Genomic DNA, 24,863 nt, shown 5'->3' on the forward strand with positions numbered 1-24,863 from the left:
TCTTTGGCTTCGGCCAGCGTGACAGAGCCTGGCCGGTTTGGGGGGGAGGGGAGTGGAGGAAGTACAAGTGCTAGCGAAATGGGAAAAATGTCGGCATTTTTGGAGGAGAGCCAGGCGGCAGCAGCCGTTTTGGTCGCTGGCCAGCAGGAGGCGAAAAATTTAGTGAGTGGGGGGGGGGGGGGAGGATTTTATTAAAAATGTGTACTGAAAAAATACTACATTTAATGAGTGGATGAGCGAATGTAAAAGTGAAATGGCTATCGAAATGGTAAAAATCTCTGCGTTTTTGCGTGTGATTTTGGCGGAGTAGCTAATCAAAGGCCAAAAATATAACATACACCCATACACACACACACACACACACACGCACACAGTTTTAATAGTATATAGATTCATGCATTTTTCACCTCTACACACATGTATCTTCGATTATCACCATTTGTCATTTAATCTCTGGTGCCTTTCATCCTATCATAAATCATCCCTTTGGTACACTCTTACTCTCTACCTTTGCCTGCATCTTAAATCCTGTTCACCTTTTCGGAGATCCAGTCAAGCTGAACATATCTGTTTTATCAAGCTGAACATATCTGAGTAATCGGAGATGACCTCATTCTTCAGGGAACAGGGGTTCCCCTCTTCTACTATAAATGAGGCTCTCACCAGGGTCTCTTCTATACCTCGTAACTCTGCTCTCACTCCCCATCCCCCCACTCGTAACAAGGGCAGAGTCCCCCTTGTCCTCACCTTCCACCCTATCAGCCGTCACATACAACAAATAAATCATTCGACATTTTCGCCACCTCCAACGTGATCCCACCACTTGCCACATCTTCCCATCTCCTCCCCTGCCTGCTTTCCGCAGAGACCGCTCCCTCCGCAACTCCCTGCTTAATTTGTTCCTTCCCACCCGAACCACCCCCTCTCCTGATACTTTCCCTTGCAACCGCAGGAAATGCTACACAAGGACCCAAGCAGTCTTTCCAGGTGCAGCAGAGGTTCACCTGCACCTCATCCAACCTCACCTATTGCATCCGCTGCTCTAGATGTCAGCTGCTCTACATCGGTGAGTAGGCTTGGCAATTGCTTCGCCCAACACCTCCACTCGGTTCTCAATAACCAACCCGATCTCCTGGTGGTTCAGCACTTCAACTCCCCCTCCCATTCCGACTCCGACCTTTCTGTCCTGGGCCTCCTCCATGGCCAGAGTGAGGTCTACCATAAATTGGAGGAGCAGCACCTCATATTTTGCTTGGGCAGTTTGCACACAGCGGTATGAACATTGACTTCTCTAATTTCAGGTAGTCACTACTTTCTCCTCCCCTTCTCAGCTCTCCCTCAGACCACTGTCTCCAACTCTTCCTTTCTTCTTCCCCCCCCCCCCACCCTCACATCAGTCTGAAGAAGGGTCTCGACCCGAAATGTTGCCTATTTCCTGTTGCCTCACCCGATGAGTTTCTCCAGCATTTTTGTCTACCTATTTGTTTTTGGTATTGGTTATCTTTTTTTTTACTAAAACCCACAATCATAGCTTGACAAGAATAGAATAGAATAGAATAGCCTTTTATTGTCATCCAGACCGAAGTCTGAACGAAATTTAAGCAGTCATACATATAATACAATACAATAAAAAACAACAATAAACACATATTAACATCCACCACAGTGAGTCCACCCAACATCTCCTCACTGTGATGGAGGCAAAAGTCTTAGGGCTGCAGTCTCTTCCCTCCTCTTCTCCTTCTGCGCTGAGGCGATACCCCCGGGCGATGTTAAAACCTGTCCTCGCGGCTCAAACACCGCGGCCCGGGGTAGTCGAAGCTGCCGCCCACCAGACCTGCTGACGCAGCCACTGGCCCGCGGCCGAACCCCCGGTCTCAGGCCACCGCCACCAGAACTGCCGTCCCAGCCCCCGGAGCATCGTTCCAGGCCCCGAGCGGGATCGCACTCAGTGGAGTACTGCCACCGTCTCAGCCTCGCGCCAGGCCGCCGCTCCTCCCTCGGGCCAGGCCCCCCGACCGCTCCACTCCTCCATCCTCAGCTGGGCCCCCCTCCCTCATGCTGGCCCGCCCCGAGGCACCTCTCCTCCCTCAGGCTGGGCCGCCCCACCTAGCTCCTCCTCCTCCTACCCTCATTTGGGCGCTCCGCCCACCAGGGCACGCTCCTCCTCAGCTGGTCCTCCCCACTGTGCGCCGCTCCTCCGTCTGGCCGCCCGACCTGGGTCCTCTCTCCTTTGCTGGTAGACGCCGTACCTCCCCGAGCTCGGCTACTCCGACGGGAGCACCGTTCCTTCCTCGGGCCGGCCGTCACAGCCCCTCACGAAAGCCCTGTTCCAGCCCCGAGCCGGGCCGTCCTCACGGGAGCGAGCTCAGTGCGAGTCCTGGCGGGCTCCCCGGTCTCAGGCCACCGCCACCAGAACTGCCGTCCCAGCCCCCGTTGCCTGTCCCAGACAACCATATCCCTCAGGATGCTCAGGACAGCTTGCAATGATATTTTTATCTCACCGTTGGTCATTGACATTGAGGTTCCCTATACTAATTCAACCTGAGAAGTAAACCAAATAAACTGGAATGGTACAGACAATACAATACAATACCTACAATACAATACCTTTTATTTGTCATTTGAACCTCACATTCCAAGCCGCGCGGGACGGTGATGTAGGCCCCGCTCCAGGTAATCTTCAACCCCGCAACTCGGGCGGGAGAAGTCGCCGTTGCGGAAGCCCCGAAAAGCGGTCTCCCACCAGGGACCCGCGGGCTCCCGATATTACTGTCCACAGACCTGCGGTAGGAGCTTCCGAATCTCCGGGGGGGTCGGGTCACAGTAGCGCTCCACCACAGCTCCACCCGCTCCGGACTCGGCCAGCTCCGTGATGGTGAGTAGATCCGCAGCTCCGCGACTGGAGCCCCAGGTCATTCCTGTTGGAGGCCGCTCCACGTTGCAGCCCCAACGACAACGGAGACCCGACAAAGAAAAGGTCGGGTCTCCCGTGCAGGGGAAAGACCTTAAAGTTCCCCCACCCCACCCCACCCCCACACACATACCCCGACAAAAAAAACAATAAAAACTACATAGAACAAGACAGAAAACAATAAAAAGACAGACGGACTGCAGAGGCCGCTGCTGACAAGAGTCGCGCCGCCCGCGCCTAGACACTAGACAGGGTAACCATAGCTGATAGCTGAGCTTCATCTGGTGAAAAGGCATTTTAAGATCATCTTTCAGTGTGCTACATTGTTTAAAACCATATTTTATTCCCAAGTTTGAATTTTCTTTCTAGTTCTGGGTTGCGTGATGATGTATTCGCAGCTGTGCTGGGGCAGTTGGTGCATCGTGATATTGCTGTGGTCTCTCTGACTGCTGCCTCAGGTGCTCTGGAGCTTTGCCATGCTCCAGAGGCTGATTGATGGAGGAGCTGTTGATGCAGCTTGAGTTTTCTTTCTGTAATTTAAATTGATGAGATTGCACTCTTGAGACAATGCTCAAGGGAGAACACCACTGTTTGCTGTTATTTTTGTAGCTTGCCATTGATAAAATGTCCTTGATATCACCCTCACTTCACAGTTGATATCAGCAATTCTGTGGACAGTGAGAAGGCAGCTTTTCCGACCATCTCTTTAGAGATTGCCTGGCCTACTACTTCCACCATTTTCCTCAATTGTTCTTTTGTACGTTTTGTTTCCTGGATGCTGTTTTTCTCATTTAGCATTCCCTATATAAAATCTTTGTTTTACCTCCATTTTAACTTTCAGTGGTCATAACTACAACCTGTTACTCCAATAATTTTCAAGTTTATTTCTATTTTCTTCTTTAAAAAAAAATCACCAATTGTTCTGTCATCCTTTGCTGTGTGAACATGGTGATGGGTTTTTGCCTTGCAAATTATACAACCGAATGTTTATTTTGGAGGGGATAGGTTTGTTAATTTTTGTAATGAATCGCCAATCAAGATCCAACTATAATTATTGATAACCATCTTCATTGTCTAGATTCCCACGTTTTAATGTCATCTGCATTTTACGAATCATACCTTGTACCCAAATTGTTGATCTAGATGGCAAACAGCAGTGGGCCGAGCACTAATCCTTGAAACACACCACGAGTTACAGACCTCCAGTCTGAAAAACAGCCTTCTACCGCCACTCTCTGCCTTCTACCATTAAGCCAATTCTGTATCCAGTTAGACACAATAAGCCGTATATCTCTGGAGAGAAGGAATGTAACTGTAATTAATTTATTAACCAAGTATGCGAACATACAAGGAATTTGATTTGCCAACAGTCACACAAAAAAGCAACAAGATACATAACCACATAAAAATTAAACATTGACTTAAACAGCCACCAATGAGTGAGAATCCCCAGGGCACACAGCATAAGCGGAGACCCCCAGCCATCAGATCGATGTCCGGTCCTTCACCGTGATGTGACCAGAGTTGTATTCACCGCTGTCACTCTCTGCAGTCCCTGTCCGCCCGAACAATCAGAAAGCCGTCCATACTCGCACTAGACGCTAAGATGACCTCATGGAGCCATGTCCCCGCAAAACACTGAGATCAATGCCATCACGGTACTCCCTCCGAGTCCTCACCAGTGTAGGCAGCACGTCCATCTTGTTTTATCGGAGACCTAACATTCCCTACTGTAATGGAAAGCAATTAACTTATACCTTCTTTCCTCCTGCATTGGGGCGATCGAAGCTCCCACGATCGGGGAGGTTGATGCTCCTGCGGTTGGAGCTCCCGAAGTTGATCCCGAATAAAGGGACCACCAGCTCCACGATGTTAAAGCCACAGTGCAGACAGAGATGCGATGAAAAAGTTGCATCTTCGTCGTGGAAAGAGATAAAAAAGGCTTCCCCAAACCCCCATCCCCACATGATACAAAAACTAAAGGTATACAAAAAACATACAAGTAAACAAAGGTTCCAAGGTTCAAAGGTTATTTTATTGGTCACATACACCTAGGTGTAGTGAAATTCTTCTTGCCAATGCAGCACACAAAGAAAGAATACAGACATAACAGCAATAAAGAAATGTAAACAAAAACATCCCCCCACAATGGTTCCCATTATGAGGGAAGGCACAAAGTCCAGTCCCCATCCCATGTCCACCCATAGTCGGGCCTATTGAGGCCTCCACAGTTGCCTTTACGGAGGCCCGATGTTCCAGGCCGTTCTCGCCGGGTGATGGTGCTCCGGCGTCGGGAGAATCCTCTCAGCGGCATGGGAACCCTGGAACGGCCACTTCCCTTACCGGAGACCGCGGCTACCGAAGCCAACAGGGCCGCGCCGGAAGGAGCTTCACCACTGGCGATCTCAGCGAGAGATCCCAGGCTCCTGATGTTTAAGGTCAGCGCTGCCGCCCGCAGCTGGCCGCTCCACAGACCCACAGCTCCGCGATGTTTTTCTCGGCGGTCTTCAGCTCACCAGAGCTCCAGCGCGGCAACCCAGGCAAGGCATCGCCCGCTCCGCTCCGCGATAGCGCTCCAGCGCTGTGCCGCCGCCAAAGTCGAGGTACTGGGCAGTCCCCTCAGGAAACGCCGCTCCAGGCCCGCTGGTAGGCCGCGAGGACGGGTCGAAATTGCAGCCCGGAGAAAAGCTGCCTCTCCGACCAGGTAGGGACCCTGAAAAATAGTTTCCCCCTTCCTCCCCCCCACCCCCCACATAAAAAAGACTAGAGCTCCAAAAAAGTCCAACACAGACCAAAACAGCAAAAGATGAAGATAGCAAGACAGGCTATTGGCACAGCTGCCATGTGCGGCACCACCTAGGTGTAGAACTGAAGTGTCAGACTGACGAAGGGTCTCGACCCAAAATGTCACCCATTTTTTCTCTCCAGAGATGCTGCCTGAGTTACTCCAACATTTCGTGTCTACCTTCAATTTAAACCAGCATCTGCAGTTCTTTCCTACACATTCTGTATCCAGTTAGTTAACTCTCCCTGGATCTCATTTGATCTAACGTTCCAGAGCAACTGACCATGCAAATCCTTATCAAAGGCCTTACTGAGGCCTTGTCATAGACTGCGACTATCATCCTGTGTTCATCAACCTTCTTGGTTACTTCCTCAAAAAAACAATCATTCACGAGGCATGATCGACCATGAAAACCATGTTGACTATCCTTAATCAGCCGCTGTCTATCCAAATGTATGTATATCTTGTTTCTCAAAATGCTCTCCAGTGTATTGAGTAGTAGTGGGTCTGACATTCTGTCACTGAATGCTCCGTTTAGATATTCGTTAATTACAATGCTGCTGGAGGTTGGAACTTATAACTAGCAAAATATAGGGAATAGATCAGCGAGCAGCAAAACCTTTTCTGTTTCCTGGATGTTTTGCTCCTTGCCTCCTTATCCGCTCTTTATTCCTGGCATTTTAAAGAACACACTGGTATTCTGGCTCTGTCTTTACTTCGGGTTAAAAAGAGAGCCTCTATCTCAATCCAACCTTCTCTATTCAGCCCATGTATGTTATTGTGTGCCATAATGTGCAATAATTAGGTATGTTGCAAAGCCTACCTGAAGCATCGTTGAAGATCTGTTGCTGAGGGTGTGCGCGATTTTGGCGCCGTTTAGAGGGGGCGGGTTTAAAACGCGATTTTCTCTAAGCTGTTCCAATCGAAAATGTTCAGCCTAGTTAATTATTAACGAAAAATCGCTGGAAGACCCCGTCGCAAAAGCTATTATTAGGTTTAAAGGCCTTGAATAATAGTTATAGTAGTTTAAAAATCAATCTCTAAACCCGCGACCGTCAGCAACCGCAGGGTCTCATAAAGCAAATAGCAGAAGTTAGGTTGTATATTTTTACATTAAAAAGGGCTTCTAAAGATCCCTTTATACTAAGTTTAATATTGCGAGTAGCTCAATTTGGGCCCATTATATCGCGCAGTATTTTTCTCGGCATTTGGGGCACAAATCTACCGCAATGTGAACGTTCTAAACCAGCGCGTTCCACAGGGACCCACTAGAAAGCTGATTTAAATGGGCATTTATTTACAGCAATTAAACACTAAATTCCTTCCATTTGGCCTATAAATTAATGTAAATGAGATTTAAAAATCATGTTTTATTGTGAATTATTTGTGAATATTATTTGGACATTTAGGCTATTTAAAAATGTTAATCATTTATTAAGAAATGGATAGATGTTTAGATCTAGTAATTGAAGTCTGAAATTAGCTACAATTAGGTAACTAACTAATTATATGCTTTAATTTCAGGTCATCCAAGTAAGATTATTTTATATTTGTTTCAGAATGCTTCAATCTATGATAACTGAAAATTTCATTCAGTTCTCTTAATTTTTAAGAAAGTTATGGGCTTTTGACTGTTCACGATCACAGCTTTTTTGTTATGTCCATAGAAAATCAATAGGGAACAAGATGCTCATTTCCCAGTATGAAAATGGCCATAACTTTTTTAATACTTGAGATATGAAAGTGAATTAGGTGTCAAATTAAACTTATTTTTATGCTTTATCTGATGGGATAAATTACAGACTTGATTTTTAAAATCTCAAAATTTTGTAACATTGCTACAATAATGGTTTTTCTTTTCTTTCTCAGAGACACCATGTGGAGACTTTTCACTGGCTCTCTCACAGTGGACGAAAAGTCTAGTGTCATCCTGCATGATGTGAGAGAGATTGAATCGTGGATCTACCGGCTCCTGCACTCGCCTGTACCAGTTCCTGGCCAGAAGAGAGTAGATGTGGAGATACTGCCCCGGGACCTCCAGCCAGCCCTCACTTTTGCTCTGCCAGACATAGCCCGCTTCTCATTGGTGGATTTCCCTCTGCATCTGCCCCTCGAGCTGCTCGGAGTAGAACCCTGCCTGCAAGTACTCAGCTGCATCTTGTTGGAACACAAGGTGAGGAGTCATGCAGTTGTACAGCACGAAAATGGGCCCTTCAGCTCAACTCCTCCATGCCAACCAAGATGGTCCATCATTGCAAGTCCCATTTGCCTGCTTTTGGCTCATATCCCTCAAAACCTTTCCTATCCATGTACCTGTCCATGTTTTTTTTAGGCTGTTATATATAGTACCTACCTGAACTACCTCATCTGGCAGCTCATTCCATATAACAACCACCCTCAGTGAAAATGTTTCACATTAAGTTCCAATTAAATCTTGCCCTTACCTTAAACCTATGTCCTCTGGTACCTGTCCCCTATCTTGGTAAAAGACTCTGTGCATAAATGCTATCTATTACCCTCATTGTTTCAAACATTATTTCCCGTCATCCTCCTGTGATCCAAGGAATAAAGTCTTAGTCTGCCAACCCTTTTCTTATAGCTCAGGCCCTCGGGTCCTGGCAACATTCTCATAAATCTTCTCTGCTCTCTTTCAAGCTTAATGATATTATACCTACAGGAAGGTGACCAAAACTGAATACAATACTCCAAATGCTGTCTCACCAACATCTTATACAATTTAACACAACATCCCAACTTCTATATTCAATACGCTGATTGAAGGTCAATGTACTAAAAGCCGCCTTGACCATCCCATCCACCTTTGACGCCACCTTCAGGGAACTATGTACCCACATTCCCAGATCACTCTATTCTACAACACTTCTACAATTCCCTGTGAAGGTCCCTTGACTTCCCAAAATTCAATATCTCACACATCTATTTATCAACTATTTATTCTGACAGATCATTTCATATACCTACCGCCCTCTGTGTGGAAAAATTTACCGCTCAGCTTCCTATTAAATTGTTCCCCTCTCATATTAAACCTATGCTCCCGAGTAGAAACAAGGAACTGCAGATGCTGGTTTATTACAAAGATAGACACATTGTGGTGGATTACCTCAGCGGGTCAGACAGCATCTCTGGAGAAAAAGGATGGGTGACATTTCGGGTCGGGACTGAAGAACGGTGAGCTGAGTTACTCCACCACTTTGTGTCCATCTTTATGCCCTCCGGTTCTTGGAAAAAGACTGCGCATTTACTTATTCTCGTTCATGCACCTCTATGGTTCACCCCTCAGCCTCCTGTGCTTTACGGAATAAAGTCCTAGCCTGCCCAAACTTTCCCTATAACTCGAGCCCGTGAATCTTGGCGGTATCCTTATAAATCTTCATTGCAATCTTTCCAATTTAATAGGATCTTTCCTGTAGCAGGATGACCAAAACTGAACACAATATTCCAGGTGTTAATTCGTCAACATCTGTGCAACTGTAACATAATGTCCCATTTTCGATACTCAGTTCCTTGACTGATGAAGTCCAGCCACTTTTCTATCTCGGATGCCATTTACAGGGATACTATATTTACAGGAAACTATATATTTGCACTAGTTTCTGCTGCTCTACAGTATTCCCCAGGGCTCTACAGTGCACATCCAACACATCATCTTCCGACACTTCCGTCACCTACAACGTTATGCCACCCACCAGTCACATCTTTGCATCCCCACCCCATTCCGAAGAACCAGATGCTCTGTACGTTGATAGACTGCCAACATCCTGCACTCTCTCAAGTGGCTGGCTTCCCCATCTTAATTTGGCTGCACAGCTTTCCCAAGCCTAGTGATTTCTTTATAGTACTGAACCCAATGGTAGTTTTTGGTCTTTGTAGTGTGCAACCAAGCAAGGGGACAGGGAGACAGGAACTTCTATCCCATCTAACATGCTTGCCCTAGTTGACCCACCACCAGTCATCTCAAGTACCCACACTGAGCCATGGGCAAGTCAAGTCAAGAGAGTTTATTGTCATGTGTCCCAGATAGGACAATGAAATTCTTGCTTGCTGCAGCACAACAGAATATAGTAAGTAAAAATACAGAATAGTTCAGTTTAATATACACATAAATAAGCAGATAACGTGCAATAGGCTGTTGCAGTTCAGAGTCTGTTTGTTGGCAAGTTTAATAGCCTGATGACTGTGGGGAAGTAGCTGTTCCTGAACCTGGATGTAACAGATTTCAGGCTCCTGTACCTTCTGCCCGATGGTAGTGGAGATGTGAGTGCGTGGCCAGGATGGTGTGGGTCCTTGATGATGTTGGCTGCCTTTTTGAGACAGCGACTGCGATAGAATTCGATTGAATTTTCTTTTGAAAGAATAAGTAGGGATGAAGAAGCACATTTAAGCCACAGTGGAAGGCAGGGATCTGAACCTGGTTTCCGACACAGTAGTTCACTGCCTGAGCAAAGTTATTTTCAGTTGGGTACAGATTGGAGGACCAACAACACAATAACAAATCAATGTTCTGGAGAGCTGGGGCAAGTGAGCTACTTGTATAATTTGTCGCTCTAACATTAGTGCCAGAAAAATCAGTGAAAACATTTGAGCACCATTACAAATTGTCAGTTAGAAAGCCAATGATTCATCAAGGACCGTCACAAGGCATTCGGTCATCATGCATTTATTAAGGGTGGTAACAGCTGTGTCATTCGATTGAATTTTCTTTTGAAAGAATAAGGAGGGATGAAGAAGCACATTTAATGCAATCAATATTGATTTTATCAAGGGTTCACATATCAGTTTGGTCAGTGAAATGTAAACTTCTGGAATCTCAGAGCATCAGATTGGATCCAGAATTGTTTGTAGAATCAAGAGATGTGGATGGAAGTATTGCTCACTGGTAAGTTGTTGCAAGGGAGATCTGCTGAACTTGGTGTTGGCCTCTTGGTTTTTGTGGTATTTATTAAAACATTTGACCCTATTGAAGCAACATTATCAACAATTTAGCAAATTATACCATTCTTTGCGGTGGTAGATTGCAGCAAAGAAAGCAAGTGATTGGATGAATTTTCTTATGGAGCAGGCACAGATTTAAGGGTCAAAATAGTAAATTACTGAAACACTAAAATTTACTGCTGCTTGGATGCATGCTAGATGGTGATTTATTCTGTGGTTGCTGTGAACTGAGGTGAAGTGGGAAATTTGGTCATGGAATCTGCTCTGCCAAGTTAAGGCAATTTCTTCTGTCAGTCATAAACAGTTGACTGCTATGTTGAGATTTTCATGTGATAGGAGCAGAATTAGGCCCATAAAGTCTACTCTGCCATTCAATCATGGCTGATCTATCCTTCCCTCTTAACTCCATTCTTTTGCCTTTTCCCCATAACCCCTGACACCCTGACTAATCAAGGATCTATATCTCTGCCTTAAAATATCCATTGACTTGGCCTTTGTGGCAAAAATTTCCACAGATTCACCGTGCTCTAACTAAATAAATTCCTCCTCATATTAAACCTATGCTCCCGATTGAAAATCTACAGGGCATGTTTTGCAAGGACCTTTGACATGCTCACAATAATGGCATTTTCTCAATAGATTCTGTTGTTGGGCTTAGGTCAATAAATCCCATATTTTCAAACTGCTTTTTTATATAGCACTGTTACATGTGCCTATGGCTCAATGTTCCTGTTTGGTGATCTTCCTTCTGTTTACTTTACAGGTGGTGTTGCAGTCCCGTGACTACAATGCACTCTCCATGAGTGTGATGGCTTTTGTTGCAATGATCTATCCTTTGGAATATATGTTTCCAGTTATTCCCTTGCTCCCCACTTGCATGGCTTCAGCAGAACAGGTATGGCGTGAAGTATGGAAGCTAATGAAATTCGATCCAATAGAGCACCCAACTGTGCATTGAGTTTATTTAGGTTGCAGAAGGATATTGGTATTTTGGGCAAGAAATTATGTTATATCGATTATATTAATAGATATATAATCTATATTACTAAATCTCTGTTCTTGACCGCTTTTGGCCTTCTGTGCTGCGATTTCCGAGAGAACGCCACCACCTACGGCCGTCATTTTTGGCCACCTCGCTCAGAGCCCCCGTCCGCCGCATGTGTGCCGAGGATTTTTCCCGTCGATGAAAAATGACAGAGATATTAATGTTTTTACAAAATTCCCCATTCTCTCTGCTGCCCCTGCTGGAGGGAGGGGGAGGGACTATAAAACCAGGAAGTGGTGTGCCTCAATCAGTCTCTGCAAGTGGTGTGCCTCAATCAGAGCTCTGAATAACACTGAACAAATGTCTCCACAGCTGTGAGTACCTATAATGTGGTTTGAAAATGCAAATATGGTTAGTTTGAGGAACAAAGCACTGCCTGCAAATGGTTGTTTGGGTTGAAGTAAAAAGGCACCCTCTCCTCTCCCGCCTCCCGCCCCCCCCCCTCCCCCCTCCCCTCCCCCCTCCCCTCCCCCCCCCCCCCTCCTCTCCTCTCCCCTCTCCTCTCCCCCCTCTCCTCTCCCCCCTCTCCTCTCCCCCCTCTCCTCTCCCCCCTCTCCTCTCCCCCTCCCCTCTCCTCTACCCCCCCAACTCTCTCTCTCTCTCTCTCCCCTCTTTTTCTACCTCTCCCCCCTCCATCCCCTCCCCCACCATCCCTCCCCTAAACCCCCTCCCCTCCATACACCCCTACCCCCTTCCCTCCACCCTCCCTCCCCCTCCCTGCTCCCCACCTCTCCCCCTCCCCTCACCTCGCCCCCCTCTCAGCACACCCCCTCTCTACCCCCCTCCTCCCCTCCCCCTATCTCCTCCCCCTCTCTATCCCCCTCCTCCCCTCCCCCACCCTCCCTCCCTCCCCTAAACCCCCTCCCCTCCACACCCCCTACCCTCTTCCCTCCAACCTCCCCCCTCCCTCCCCGATCCCCACCTCTCCCCCATCTCAGCACCCCCTCTCTCCCCCCCTCACTCTCACCCTCTCTCTCTCCTCCCCCACCTTTCCCCCCTCACCCACCCTCTCTCTTCTCCTCCCCCCTATCCCTCTTGCCCCTCTCTATGTCTCTGTCTCTCTCTCTGTCTCTGCCCCTTCTCTCTCTGCCCTCACTCTCTAACCCCCCCCCCTCCCTTCTCCTCTCTCTAGATGTGACTGCAAGTTGGGGGCTATGCGTCAGTAGATAGGGTGGTTATGGGGTAAAAGGAGCAAATTAATAATATTAATATAATATCAAGGGGGGTAATTAGCGCGAGTGCGGGGGGGGGGGATAGTTAGTGTGTGTGACGCTGCATGCCGCCTCCCCCCCCCCCCCCCCCACAACCGCACGTTGGGGGAACAGACCCAACGGGTCTGCACTTGGTCTAGTATATATTATAATCTAGAGATACAATGTGCTTGAGGTCTGATTTTAAACCCATTGTAGTTGGAGAATTCCTTAAATAGAGGAGTTAAGGAATCATAAAGCTGATGGTAAAATACATCAAAAGGGCTTCTTTGGGCATTTTCTTAAAGAAGCATTGATGACGTTTTGCAATTGATATTTGATTGTGAAGATAGTGTACTTAATAGGAGTTGAAAACTTGTTTTGGCTATTGATCTTTGTCTTTGCTGCAAGTCTTTGGATGGTCTGTTGCTGTATATAATTCTGTAGATTTAATGTAGATGGATATTTTATGGCTAAATAGTAGAGGACTACTCCCCGTCATTCATGGAAATGATAGAAGAGCTATGATAGACACTAGGATGCACTACTGTTGACATTTGGTTTATTTTGGTCTCCTAACATACTTGTGTGTAAACACTTTGTTTAATGAGCATGTTGCAGCAATCATTTCATTTAGTAACATTGCCTTTAAACTTGAACAAAGTTGGTTTGCAGTTCCTCTAACTATTGCATCTAACACCTGAGAGTGCAATGGAAAATCAGTTCCCCAGGGTGGAGGGGTGTTTCATATTCAGTGGTGGAAAGTAGTAGGAATGTTTTGATTGAGGTGAGTGGGGTGTGGGGCAGAGAGGAGTAGGGCAGTTTATGCACAGTGGGGTGGATAGAGATGGGGTTTTTGTGCCTGGAGGGAAGGAGGGAATATTTATATCCTGGTTGTGGCCTAGTAGAAACAAAGTGAGGTTTAAATCGTATCAGATAGAGCATAGGATTCTGACTTTTGTTGACGTAGTGCTGATATTTATTATAATTAGAGCCAGGATGTTTAGGCGCTAAAAATCTCTGAAATAGGTAGGTGAAAAGGCAAAATAAAATTACAGATAAGGCACGAAAAAGGCATTTATTGACAAAAAAGGCATAAAAAGGCATGTATTTCCACCACCAAAATATGGTTAAAATCATAATTATAAAGGTATACTACTTTATTGCCTGGTTGCACATAACTACTAGCATTTTATTCAAATTATCTGGTGTTAAACTATGCCGACTGTCAGACAGAATATGCTTCAGTTGTGAAAAACTTCTTTCTACTCCAGGTGAGGTCACTGGTGCATTCCTGAAACAAGCTACAAACTCTACATTCATGTTGATATCTTGTGCATTGCAACTACCTTTAAGAAATTCAGCTATGTTTTGTACTTCTTCAAGATCTTTGTTAGCTAAAATCCCCCTCTCACATTTTCCTTGTATGTCTTTACCTACATCACCAGGAACTTTAAGTACAAAGTACAGCAAGTGAAGATGTAAACAACTGAGCAATAGTTGTGCTTTTTGACTTCTCCAACACTTCCAGTGTCAACCTTTGATGGTTGACCTGCCTCCAGTTTACCGATGACCACATTGGCAACATATCTCCCCACAGCATTGGTTGTCTTGTCTATTGAGATCCATATTTTGTTGCATGCAACTTCATCTCTAATTTTCTGCACAACAATGTTGAAGTTGCTGTCAACATAATTTTTCTGTAATGATGACTCGCTCGATATAGGTTCCTTTGTGTATTTCCCTTAAAAACCTCTGAGAGATTTGTTTTCCAATTTCCACAGTGGAATTCCAGCATCAATTAATGCTTTGCACAGATTACTCGAAAACTCAGATTTGCGATTGGAGCCAGCAGTAAAGGTTGTGAGGAGATAAACTTACGTATTTCTTACCTTCAGTTTCTCTGTCGTCGACTTGTGTTTAACTGTCTGTACATGCTGGGAGACAAAATATTTATTCGCATGATTCACTGCTTTCTCACATGCTTTGCAAAACTGCACACAGTTGTCTGTAGTGAATACATCACTCCCGTACACTCACACCAAATCGTTCAGTTTTTTACAAGGCGTTGACGACTTTAGGCATTTTGACGCTTGCAGGGGTAGATCCTACAGGAGCGGGGATGCAGACCTCTACAGGCAGGCCAAGTACAAGCTGAGAAGAGGAATCAGAGCTGCCAAGTAAAGGTACTCGTGAGAAGTTGAGGAGCAAGTTCTCAGCAAATGACTCATCTTCAGTGTGGAATTGCTTGCAAGAAATCACAAGCTACAAGAGGAAAAAACCCCCGCTCCTTGGGCAATCGTCACCTGACCAATGACCTGAACGAGTTCTACTGCAGGTTCGATTAACCCTGGTACCCCACACCCCTTCCCCAACCAAAACTTCACACCTACTCACAGCTTGACTCCAGTTTGAAAAGACTAGATCCTTCCCCCACCTACTCCTCCCCAATCACCACTTCACACCTACTTAAAGCATGACTCCAGTCTGCAGACTGGACCCTTTCCCATGCACCCCTCTCCAATCACCACTTAACACCCAATTACAGCCGGGTTTCGCCCTGGCAAAAAAAGGCTGATTGAGGCACTCAATCGTGAAAAGGGCATTATCTTCCTGAAATCATCAAAAATGCATGAAAAGGCATTTATGGCATTTATGGCAAAATCCTGGCTCTAATTATAATCATGATAGATGTGTATGTTGTTAGGTGGGTTTATACACTTTGCAAAGTTTTCCCAACAATAGTTTACCACTGTAAATAATGATGCTTATATAATTGTCAGTAACAAGCAACCATTCTCTTTTTTTTAAAGTTACTTCTAGCTCCGACCCCCTACATCATTGGAGTTCCAGCCAGTTTCTTCCTTTATAAGGCTGATTTCAAGATGCCGGATGATGTGTGGCTAGTTGATTTGGATGCTAACAAGGTGAGATATTAGCAAACAGGTGATGAACAAAATATAATGCCAAGTGAATTTGGAAGGTTATGGCTTCATGGGTTGGGCATGATAAAAAAAATATTTGTGGTGAGGGTGTTGATATTTATTAGTTAGCTGTTTATAGAAACATAGAAACATAGAAATTAGGTGCAGGAGTAGGCCATTCGGCCCTTCGAGCCTGCACCGCCATTCAATATGATCATGGCTGATCATCCAACTCAGTATCCCGTACCTGCCTTCTCTCCATACCCTCTGATCCCCTTAGCCACAAGGGCCACATCTAACATCCTATTTTATTTAATGTTTATATGGACGAATTGTCAAATCAGTTAAATAGGCTAAAAACTGGCTGTCTTGTGGGCAACAGTATTGTTAATCATCTGATGTATGCAGATGACCTGGTCCTGCTCTGTCCATATAGTGCTGGGCTGCAGCAGATGCTGAAGGTGTGCTCTCAGTATGGCCTTGATTATGACATTAAGTGTAACGCTAAGAAAAGCCGCATAATGGTAATTAGAAGCGCTGAGGACAGGGAATCAACTTTTCCGACCTTTTATTTGTCAGACAGTCCTCTTGCTGTGTGTGAGGAAATTAAATACTTAGGTCATGTCATATCTGATGACTGGAAGGATGACAAAGACCTCTACCGACAGCGCTGTAAAATTTATCTTCAAGCCAACATGCTTATAAGGAAGTTTTATATGTGCTCTGATTCTGTGAAGTGTTCCCTGTTCAGAACCTACATCACACCGTTATATACTGCTCAATTGTGGTCTAATTATAAGAAAAAGAGTATGCAGAGGCTTAAGGTTGCATACAATGATGCAATGAGGTTGCTACTTCGTGTCCCTAGGTGGCATAGTGCCAGTCAATTGTTTGTGTCCACTAGAGTGCCAACCTGTGAGGCACTCTTAAGACAGCTGATGTTTAGTTTTATGTGTCGCCTGGACAAATCAGAGAACCACATAATTGAAGCCCTAGTCAGCCCTCTGAAAAGCTGCTATAGATTCACTTCTAGGCTAAGACGGCATTGGTGCAATAGCTTATATATATTTTAGGCTAATATGCAATTTTTTAATGTATCTTTGTAATTCTTTGTACTGTTTGATGTGTTATATGGACCTGTGTCTGAAATAAAGCTTTAATAATAACTCCCTCTTAAATATAGCCAATGAACTGGCCTCGACTACCCTCTGTGGCAGAGAGTTCCAGAGATTCACCACTCTCTGTGTGAAAAAAGTTCTTCTCATCTCGGTTTTAAAGGATTTCCCCCTTATCCTTAAGCTGTGACCCCTTGTCCTGGACTTCCCCAACATCGGGAGCAATCTTCCTGCATCTAGCCTGTCCAACCCCTTAAGAATTTTGTAAGTTTCTATAAGATCCCCTCTCAACCTCCTAAATTCTAGAGAGTATAAACCAAGTCTATCCAGTCTTTCTTCATAAGACAGTCCTGACATCCCAGGAATCAGTCTGGTGAACCTTCTCTGCACTCCCTCTATGGCAATAATGTCCTTCCTCAGATTTGGAGACCAAAACTGTACGCAATACTCCAGATGTGGTCTCACCAAGACCCTGTACAACTGCAGTAGAACCTCCCTGCTCCTATACTCAAATCCTTTTGCTATGAAAGCTAACATACCATTCGCTTTCTTCACTGACTGCTGCACCTGCATGCCCACTTTCAATGACTGGTGTACCATGACACCCAGGTCTCGCTGCATCTCCCCTTTTCCTAGTCGGCCACCATTTAGATAATAGTCTGCTTTCCTGTTTTTGCCACCAAAATGGATAACCTCACATTTATCCACATTATACTGCGTCTGCCAAACATTTGCCCACTCATCCAGCCTATCCAAGTCACCTGGCAGTCTCCTAGCATCCTCCTCACAGCTAACACTGCCCCCCAGCTTAGTGTCATCCGCAAACTTGGAGATATTGCCTTCAATTCCCTCATCCAGATCATTAATATATATTGTAAATAGCTGGGGTCCCAGCACTGAGCCTTGCGGTACCCCACTAGTCACTGCCTGCCATTGTGAAAAGGACCCGTTTACCCCTACTCTTTGCTTCCTGTTTGCCAGCCAGTTCTCTATGCACATCAATACTGAACCCCCAATGCCGTGTGCTTTAAGTTTGTATACTAATCTCTTATGTGGGACCTTGTCGAAAGCCTTCTGGAAGTCCAGAAACACCACATCCACTGGTTCTCCCCTATCCACGCTACTAGTTACACCCTCGAAAAATTCTATAAGATTCGTAAGACATGATTTACCTTTTGTAAATCCATGCTGACTTTGTCCAATGATTTCACCACTTTCCAAATGTGCTGCTATCCCATCTTTAATAACTGACTCTAGCAGTTTCCCCACTACCGATGTTAGACTAACTGGTCTGTAATTCCCCGTTTTCTCTCTCCCTCCCTTCTTAAAAAGTGGGGTTACGTTTGCTACCCGCCAATCCTCAGGAACTACTCCAGAATCTAAAGAGTTTTGAAAGATTATTACTAATGCATCCACTATTTCTGGAGCTACTTCCTTAAGTACTCTGGGATGCAGCCTATCTGGCCCTGGGGATTTATCGGCCTTTAATCCATTCAATTTACCCAACACCACTTCCCGGCTAACCTGGATTTCACTCAATTCCTCCAACTCCTTTGACCCGCGGTCCCCTGCTATTTCCGGCAGATTATTTATGTCTTCCTTAGTGAAGACGGAACCAAAGTAGTTATTCAATTGGTCCGCCATATCCTTGTTCCCCATGATCAACTCACCTGTTTCTGACTGCAAGGGACCTACATTTGTTTTAACTAATCTCTTTCTTTTCACATATGTATAAAAACTTTTGCAGTCAGTTTTTATGTTCCCTGACAGTTTTCTTTCATAATCTATTTTTCCTTTCCTAATTAAGCCCTTTGTCCTCCTCTGCTGGTCTCTGAATTTCTCCCAGTCCTCCGGTATGCTGCTTTTTCTGGCTAATTTGTACGCATCATCCTTCGCTTTGATACTATCACTGATTTCCCTTGTTATCCACGGATGCACTACCTTCCCTGATTTATTCTTTTGCCAAACTGGGATGAACAATTTTTGTAGTTCATCCATGCAGTCTTTAAATGTCTTCCATTGCATATCCACCGTCAACCCTTTTAGAATTAATTGCCAGTCAATCTTGGCCAATTCACGTCTCATACCCTCAAAGTTACCTTTCTTTAAGTTCAGAACCATTGTTTCTGAATTAACAATGTCACTCTCCATCCTAATGAAGAACTCAACCATATTATGGTCACTCTTGCCCAAGGGGGCACGTACAACAAGACTGCTAACTAACCCTTCCTCATTATTCAATACCCAGTCTAAAATAGCCTGCTCTCTCGTTGGTTCCTCTACATGTTGATTTAGATAACTATCCCGCATACATTCCAAGAAATCCTCTTCCTCAGCACCCCTGCCAATTTGATTCACCCAATCTATATGTAGATTGAAGTCACCCATTATAACGGTTTTGCCTTTGTCGCACGCATTTCTAATTTCCTGTTTGATACCATCTCCAACTTCACTACTACTGTTAGGTGGCCTGTACACAACACCCACCAGCGTTTTCTGCCCCTTAGTGTTTCGCAGCTCTACCCATACCGATTCCACATCCTCCAAACTAATGTCCTTCCTTTCCATAGCGTTAATCTCCTCTCTAATCAGCAACGCTACCCCACCTCCTTTTCCTTTCTCTCTATCCCTCCTGAATATTGAATATCCCTGGATGTTCAGCTCCCAGCCTTGGTCACCCTGGAGCCATGTCTCCGTGATCCCAACTATATCATAGTCATTAATAGCTATCTGCACATTCAACTCATCCACCTTATTACGAATGCTCCTTGCATTGAGACACAAAGCCTTCAGGCCGTCAGGCTCCTTGCATTGAGACACAAAGCCGTCGTTATTGTTTCAGGTATTTTCAGTTTGCTTCGCACCATTACCAGTAAGGCTCTGTACCATTAGTCCGTTGCCCAGTACCTTGTGCCTGGTAAGGTAGGGCACTAGGAATTGTCTTGGACTTAACTTATTACAGTTTGTTTAAAAGATGGCGACTAAATTTACTGACGAGTCAATGATAGATACCTTAACTTAGAGATACAGTTTGGAAACAGGCCCTTTGGCCCACTGAGTCCACTCCAACCAGCAATCACCAATACACTAGTTGATTGAAACTTTATTTCTGCGGTTTTCCTCCGAATCGCATCTTCGTCCTCTCGTGCGGCCTACCGTCGGGACTGGAGCAGCGTTTCCTGCCGGGACCGGCCGGGACTACAGCTTCGGCGGCGGCACATCGCTGGAACACCATCATGGAGCGGGCGATGCCTTACCGGGTCGTCGTGCGGTAAGCTCCGGAGTGCTGTGACCGCCGACTCCCAACATCGCGGAGCTGCAGGCGGGCGGCGCTGGATTTAAAACATCACGGAGCCTGGGATCCGAGATCGCCAGAGTCGGAGCACCGACCAACGCGGCCTGAGGACTTCGGGTGCCGCGGTCTTCGGGGAGGGAGCGGCCGCTCCAGACATTTCCAAGCCGCTGAGGACTATTTTCACCCGACGCCGGTGTTCCATCTTCCCGGCAGGTGGGCCTATAACATTGGGCCTCCGTTGCGGCGACTGGCTGTGGAGGCCTCAAATAGGCCCGACCTCGGGTGGACTAGGAGAAGGAGGAGGACTGGACTTTTTGGTGCCTTCCCTCACAGTGGAAAGTGTTGATTCTGCTGTTGGGGGGACGTTCATGTTGATTCTCCAGTTTAAATTCCATTTGGAATATTTTGGAGGACCAAGAAACCAAGAACCAAGAACCAAGAATCCTATAGTGTATTGTGTTTTTTTTCTCTTCTTTTTTTATTTTATATGGATGTATGGTAATCTAATTTTTTTCTCTGCAAAGCACTTTGGCTTCAAAATGATTTGATTTAAAAGTGCTATATAAATAAAAATTACTTACTTACATTGTCCCACACACAAGGGGCAATTTACAGAAGCCAATTAACCTGCAAACTTGGGATTGGTCAGGAAACCGGAGCAACCGGAGAAAACCTACGCATTCACAGATAGAACGTACAAACTCCGCACAGACAACATCAGGATCTGACGCTGTGGGGCAGCAGCTCTACCACTGTGCAAATATAGATAGAAAGTAATTTACAAAGATTACATACAAGGTCTGCAAAGGAATACAGTGCCCTCCATAAACTTTGCCTCTGTACTCCACAATTTGAGATTTGTAATAGAAAAAAATCACGTGCTTAAGGTGCTCATTGTCAGAATTTAATGGAGGCCATTTTTATACATTTTGGTTTCACCATGTAGAAATTACAGCTGTGTTTATACATAGTGCGCCCATTTCGGGGCACCATAATGTTTGGGACACATGGCTTCACAAGTGTTTGTAATTACTCAGGTGTGTTTAAATGCCTCCTTAATGCAGATATAAGAGAGCTCTCAGCACCTAGTCATTCCTTCAGTCTTTCCATCACCTTTGGAAACTTCTATTGCTGTTTATCAACATGAGGACAAAAGTTGTGCCACTGAAAGTCAAATAAGCCATTATGCGATTGAGAAACAAGAATAAAACTGTTACAGATATCAGCCAAGCCTTAGGCTTACCAAAATTAACTGTTTGGAATATCATTAAGAAGAAATAGGCTGTGGGCTGAGGAGCTTTTTCGTTCAGGTTCGTGACCCAACTCACGGAACTACCTGAATTTTTAACATATTGTGTAAAAATAATATATAAATCATACCTGAAACTCGTCAAGACCAGAACCTGCACATTTTGTTTAAATATGACAAAAACCTCAAATTTTCCGAGTAGTAATTGTCCAATCAATGCACATTTGACATTGAGGTCGGACGCAAATTGACCAATCCCGCGCTTTGTTTTATGGTCGCTAGGCAGCGAGGACTCTGGGATCATGGCTGCCTCCTCATTACATCAATAGCAATAACAAGGTTTCCAAGGATAAAGGTAATGCTAACCTTGTTGATCATTTTGTTTTTCAATTGATTTAACTTTATAAAGTTATGATGTGAACTGTTAAATAAAAATGATAAATAACAAATGTACAGCCAGGGTCAGTCGGTCGGTCGGGCTTGTTGGTAGGCCGATGGATGCTGTGGAGGATCGGTTGGGCTGTCGGTCCGCCGGTGGAGGGTGAGAGTGGTCGGACGGCCGGTGAGTGATGCAAAGGGTTGGTCGGGCAGTTGGTAGGCCGGTGAGTGCTGCGAGGGGTCGGTCGAGCAGGTGGTGGGCCTGTGAGTGCTGCGAAGGGTCGGTCGGGCAGTTGGTAGGCCGGTGAGTGCTGCGAGGGGTCAGTTGGGCTGTCGGCAGGCCTGTGAGTGCTGCAAAGGGTCGGTCGGGCAGTTGGTAGGCAGGTGGATGCTGCGAGTGGTCGGACGGCCGGTGAGTGCTGCGAGGAGTCGGTCGGGCTGTCAGCCGGCCGGTGTTGCAACGAGCGAGCGGGTGGACTGATGGAGCAGCGCTATGGGGGTGCTGAAGGAGGCCCGGGCGGCGTGCAGGGCAGTGCTGCTCTCCAACATCACCACAACGATCCAGAAGGGCATGCTGGCTGAGGTGGACTAGCTGAGCGGCCACACGTACGGAGCCCGCAGCCGGTCCCAAAGCGGCTCCACCCGTGGGCAGCTCTGGAAGGGGGGCGAGTTAGGGTTAGTATAGGGTTAGGCATTTTCCTCTCAGTGGAAGATCCCTTAGCCTTCCCCCAGCCTGGCACTGCCCCAGTCCCACTATGGCCGTGACCCCCACTCTGCACACTGGCAGTCAGTGGGGTTCAGTAAACGTGGGAACCCAGAAGAACTGCCCTCACCCATTAATTAGGCTGGTTCAGGAGCCGGACCTCTGCAGCAGTCTCATTCAAAAAACACACAATTATATTAATTATATTATTTTTATATATTGTAATTATATATGATTACAGTCATATTCACAAGTCATAGATAGATAGATAGTATAATAATATAGTTTAAATATTCTGCAACACGGAAATAGGCTCCCCAGGATCCCCTATTTTTTTAATCTAATTTTCTAATTAGTTTAATTAATGTGCAACTTTTGGCACTGACGAGTTAAGACTTCCTTCTCAATTATATTTTATCTAAATCTGTGCAAAATTTCTTGTAGTTCCAAGACATGGGTCACGAAAGTTGATTTCTAGACCCATTTTTGATGCTCGGCCCACAGTCTAAAAGAGAGCACAGGTAAGCTTACTAATCACAAAGGGACTGGCAGGCCAAGGAAGACCTCCACAGCTAATGACAGAAGAATTCTCTCTATAATAAAGAAAAATCCGCAAACACCTGTCCGACAGATCAGAAACACTCTTCAGGAGTCGGGTGTGGATTTGTCATTGACCACTGTCCATCCAAGACTTCATGAACAGAAATATAATGGCTACACTGCAAGATGCAAACCACTGGTTAGCTGCAAAAATAGGATGGCCAGGTTACAGTTTGTCAAGAAGTACTTAAAAGAGCAACCACAGTTCTGGAAAAAGGTCTTGTGGACAGATAAGACTAAGATTAACATATCAGTGATGGCAAGAGCAAAGTATGGAGGAGAGAAGGAACTGCCCAAGATCCAAAGCATACTACTTCATCTATGAAACACGGTGGTGGGGGTGTTATGGCCTGGGGATGTATAGCTGCTGAAGGCACTGACTCACTTAACTTCATTGATGATACAACTGCTGATGGTAGTAGCATAATGAATTCTGAAGTGTATAGACACATCCAATCTGCTCAAGTTCAAACAAATGCCTCAAAACCCATTGGCCGACGGTTCATTCTACAGCAAGACAATGATCCCAATCATACTGCTAAAGCAACAAAGGAGTTTTTCAAAGCTAAAAAAAGGTCAATTCCCGAGTGGCCAAGTCAATCACCCGATCTGAACCCAATTGAGCATGCCTTTTATATGCTGAAGAGAAAACTGAAGGGGACTAGCCCCCAAAACAAGCATAAGCTAAAGATGGCTGCAATACAGGCCTGACAGAGCATCACCAAAGGATATGCAACAAAATAGTAAACATTACTATTTTAATTTACATGACATTGCTGTATCCCATACATTATGGTGTCCTGAAATGGGGGTGGACTATGTATAAACTTTCTGCATGGTGAAACCAAAATGTATAAAATTGGCCTTTATTAAAATCTGACAATGTGCACTTTAACCACGTGATTTTTTTCTATTACAAATCTCAAATTGTGGAGTACAGAGGCAAATAAATAAATGATGGGTCTTTGTCCCAAACATTATGGAGGGCACTGTATAGGCAGTTTGAGTGAACGTGCAAAGACATAAGTGGAATGATTGTGGGAAAAATGTGACATGGTTATATAGCATATACAATCACCCATGGTGACCAAGGTGCCTTCATGAACTGTTCCTATTTGGTTCCATTTGACACATATTTAAACTTTTCCTAATCATGTATCTTGTTAAAGTAAGTTTGAAATGTTGTAATTGCAACTGCCTCTACCATTGCCTCTGGCAGCTCATTCCATATACCCACCACCCTCCTGCGTTTAAAACCTGTTGTTCAAAATCACTTTAAATCTTTCCCTTCTAACCTTAAACACTTGCTCTCACGTTTTAAACTCCCATACACTGGGGAAAGGACTGTGACCATCCACCTATGTACACACCTGGTCTCTATATAACTAAAAGTCTTCGTCTTGTTTGTGCCCACGATGTATCTCTGTGTCAATCTGGTTAATTCCTATCTTCTTCCGAACGCTAGGCCACTGCCTTCCCATTTTCACTCATCCTACTCACATTTTCCCCATGGTGGCGATAAACATCTTCCCGTCGCATTTCCACCTATATTTCCGAAGTTATTACATTTTAAAAACAGCCAAAACAGCCTTCTCTGACAGTTTCCAGCCTCCTCACAGTGATGATGTCACAATGTCTCACACAGTGCACCAATCACAATGGGCTCTCAAACTGGCTGCCGACTGCCACAATGACATCACAATGGGACGTTG

General features: G+C 45.3%; 1 protein-coding gene across 20 annotated transcripts in view; it reads left to right on the top strand.

Moving 5' to 3' along the window:
* The window catches only part of madd (MAP kinase activating death domain), a 199,306-nt gene that overhangs the window by 50,720 nt on the left and 123,723 nt on the right, over nt 1–24,863 (top strand). For all 20 annotated transcript variants that reach the window (XM_033038463.1, XM_033038468.1, XM_033038455.1 and 17 more), the window contains 3 exons: nt 7,569–7,872; nt 11,416–11,547; nt 15,701–15,814. In XM_033038463.1, coding sequence (XP_032894354.1) covers nt 7,569–7,872; nt 11,416–11,547; nt 15,701–15,814 — 550 coding nt within the window. The remainder of the gene's footprint in view (nt 1–7,568; nt 7,873–11,415; nt 11,548–15,700; nt 15,815–24,863) is intronic.

Source organism: Amblyraja radiata, chromosome 20, assembly GCF_010909765.2.
Source record: "Amblyraja radiata isolate CabotCenter1 chromosome 20, sAmbRad1.1.pri, whole genome shotgun sequence".
Lineage (NCBI taxonomy): Eukaryota > Metazoa > Chordata > Chondrichthyes > Rajiformes > Rajidae > Amblyraja > Amblyraja radiata.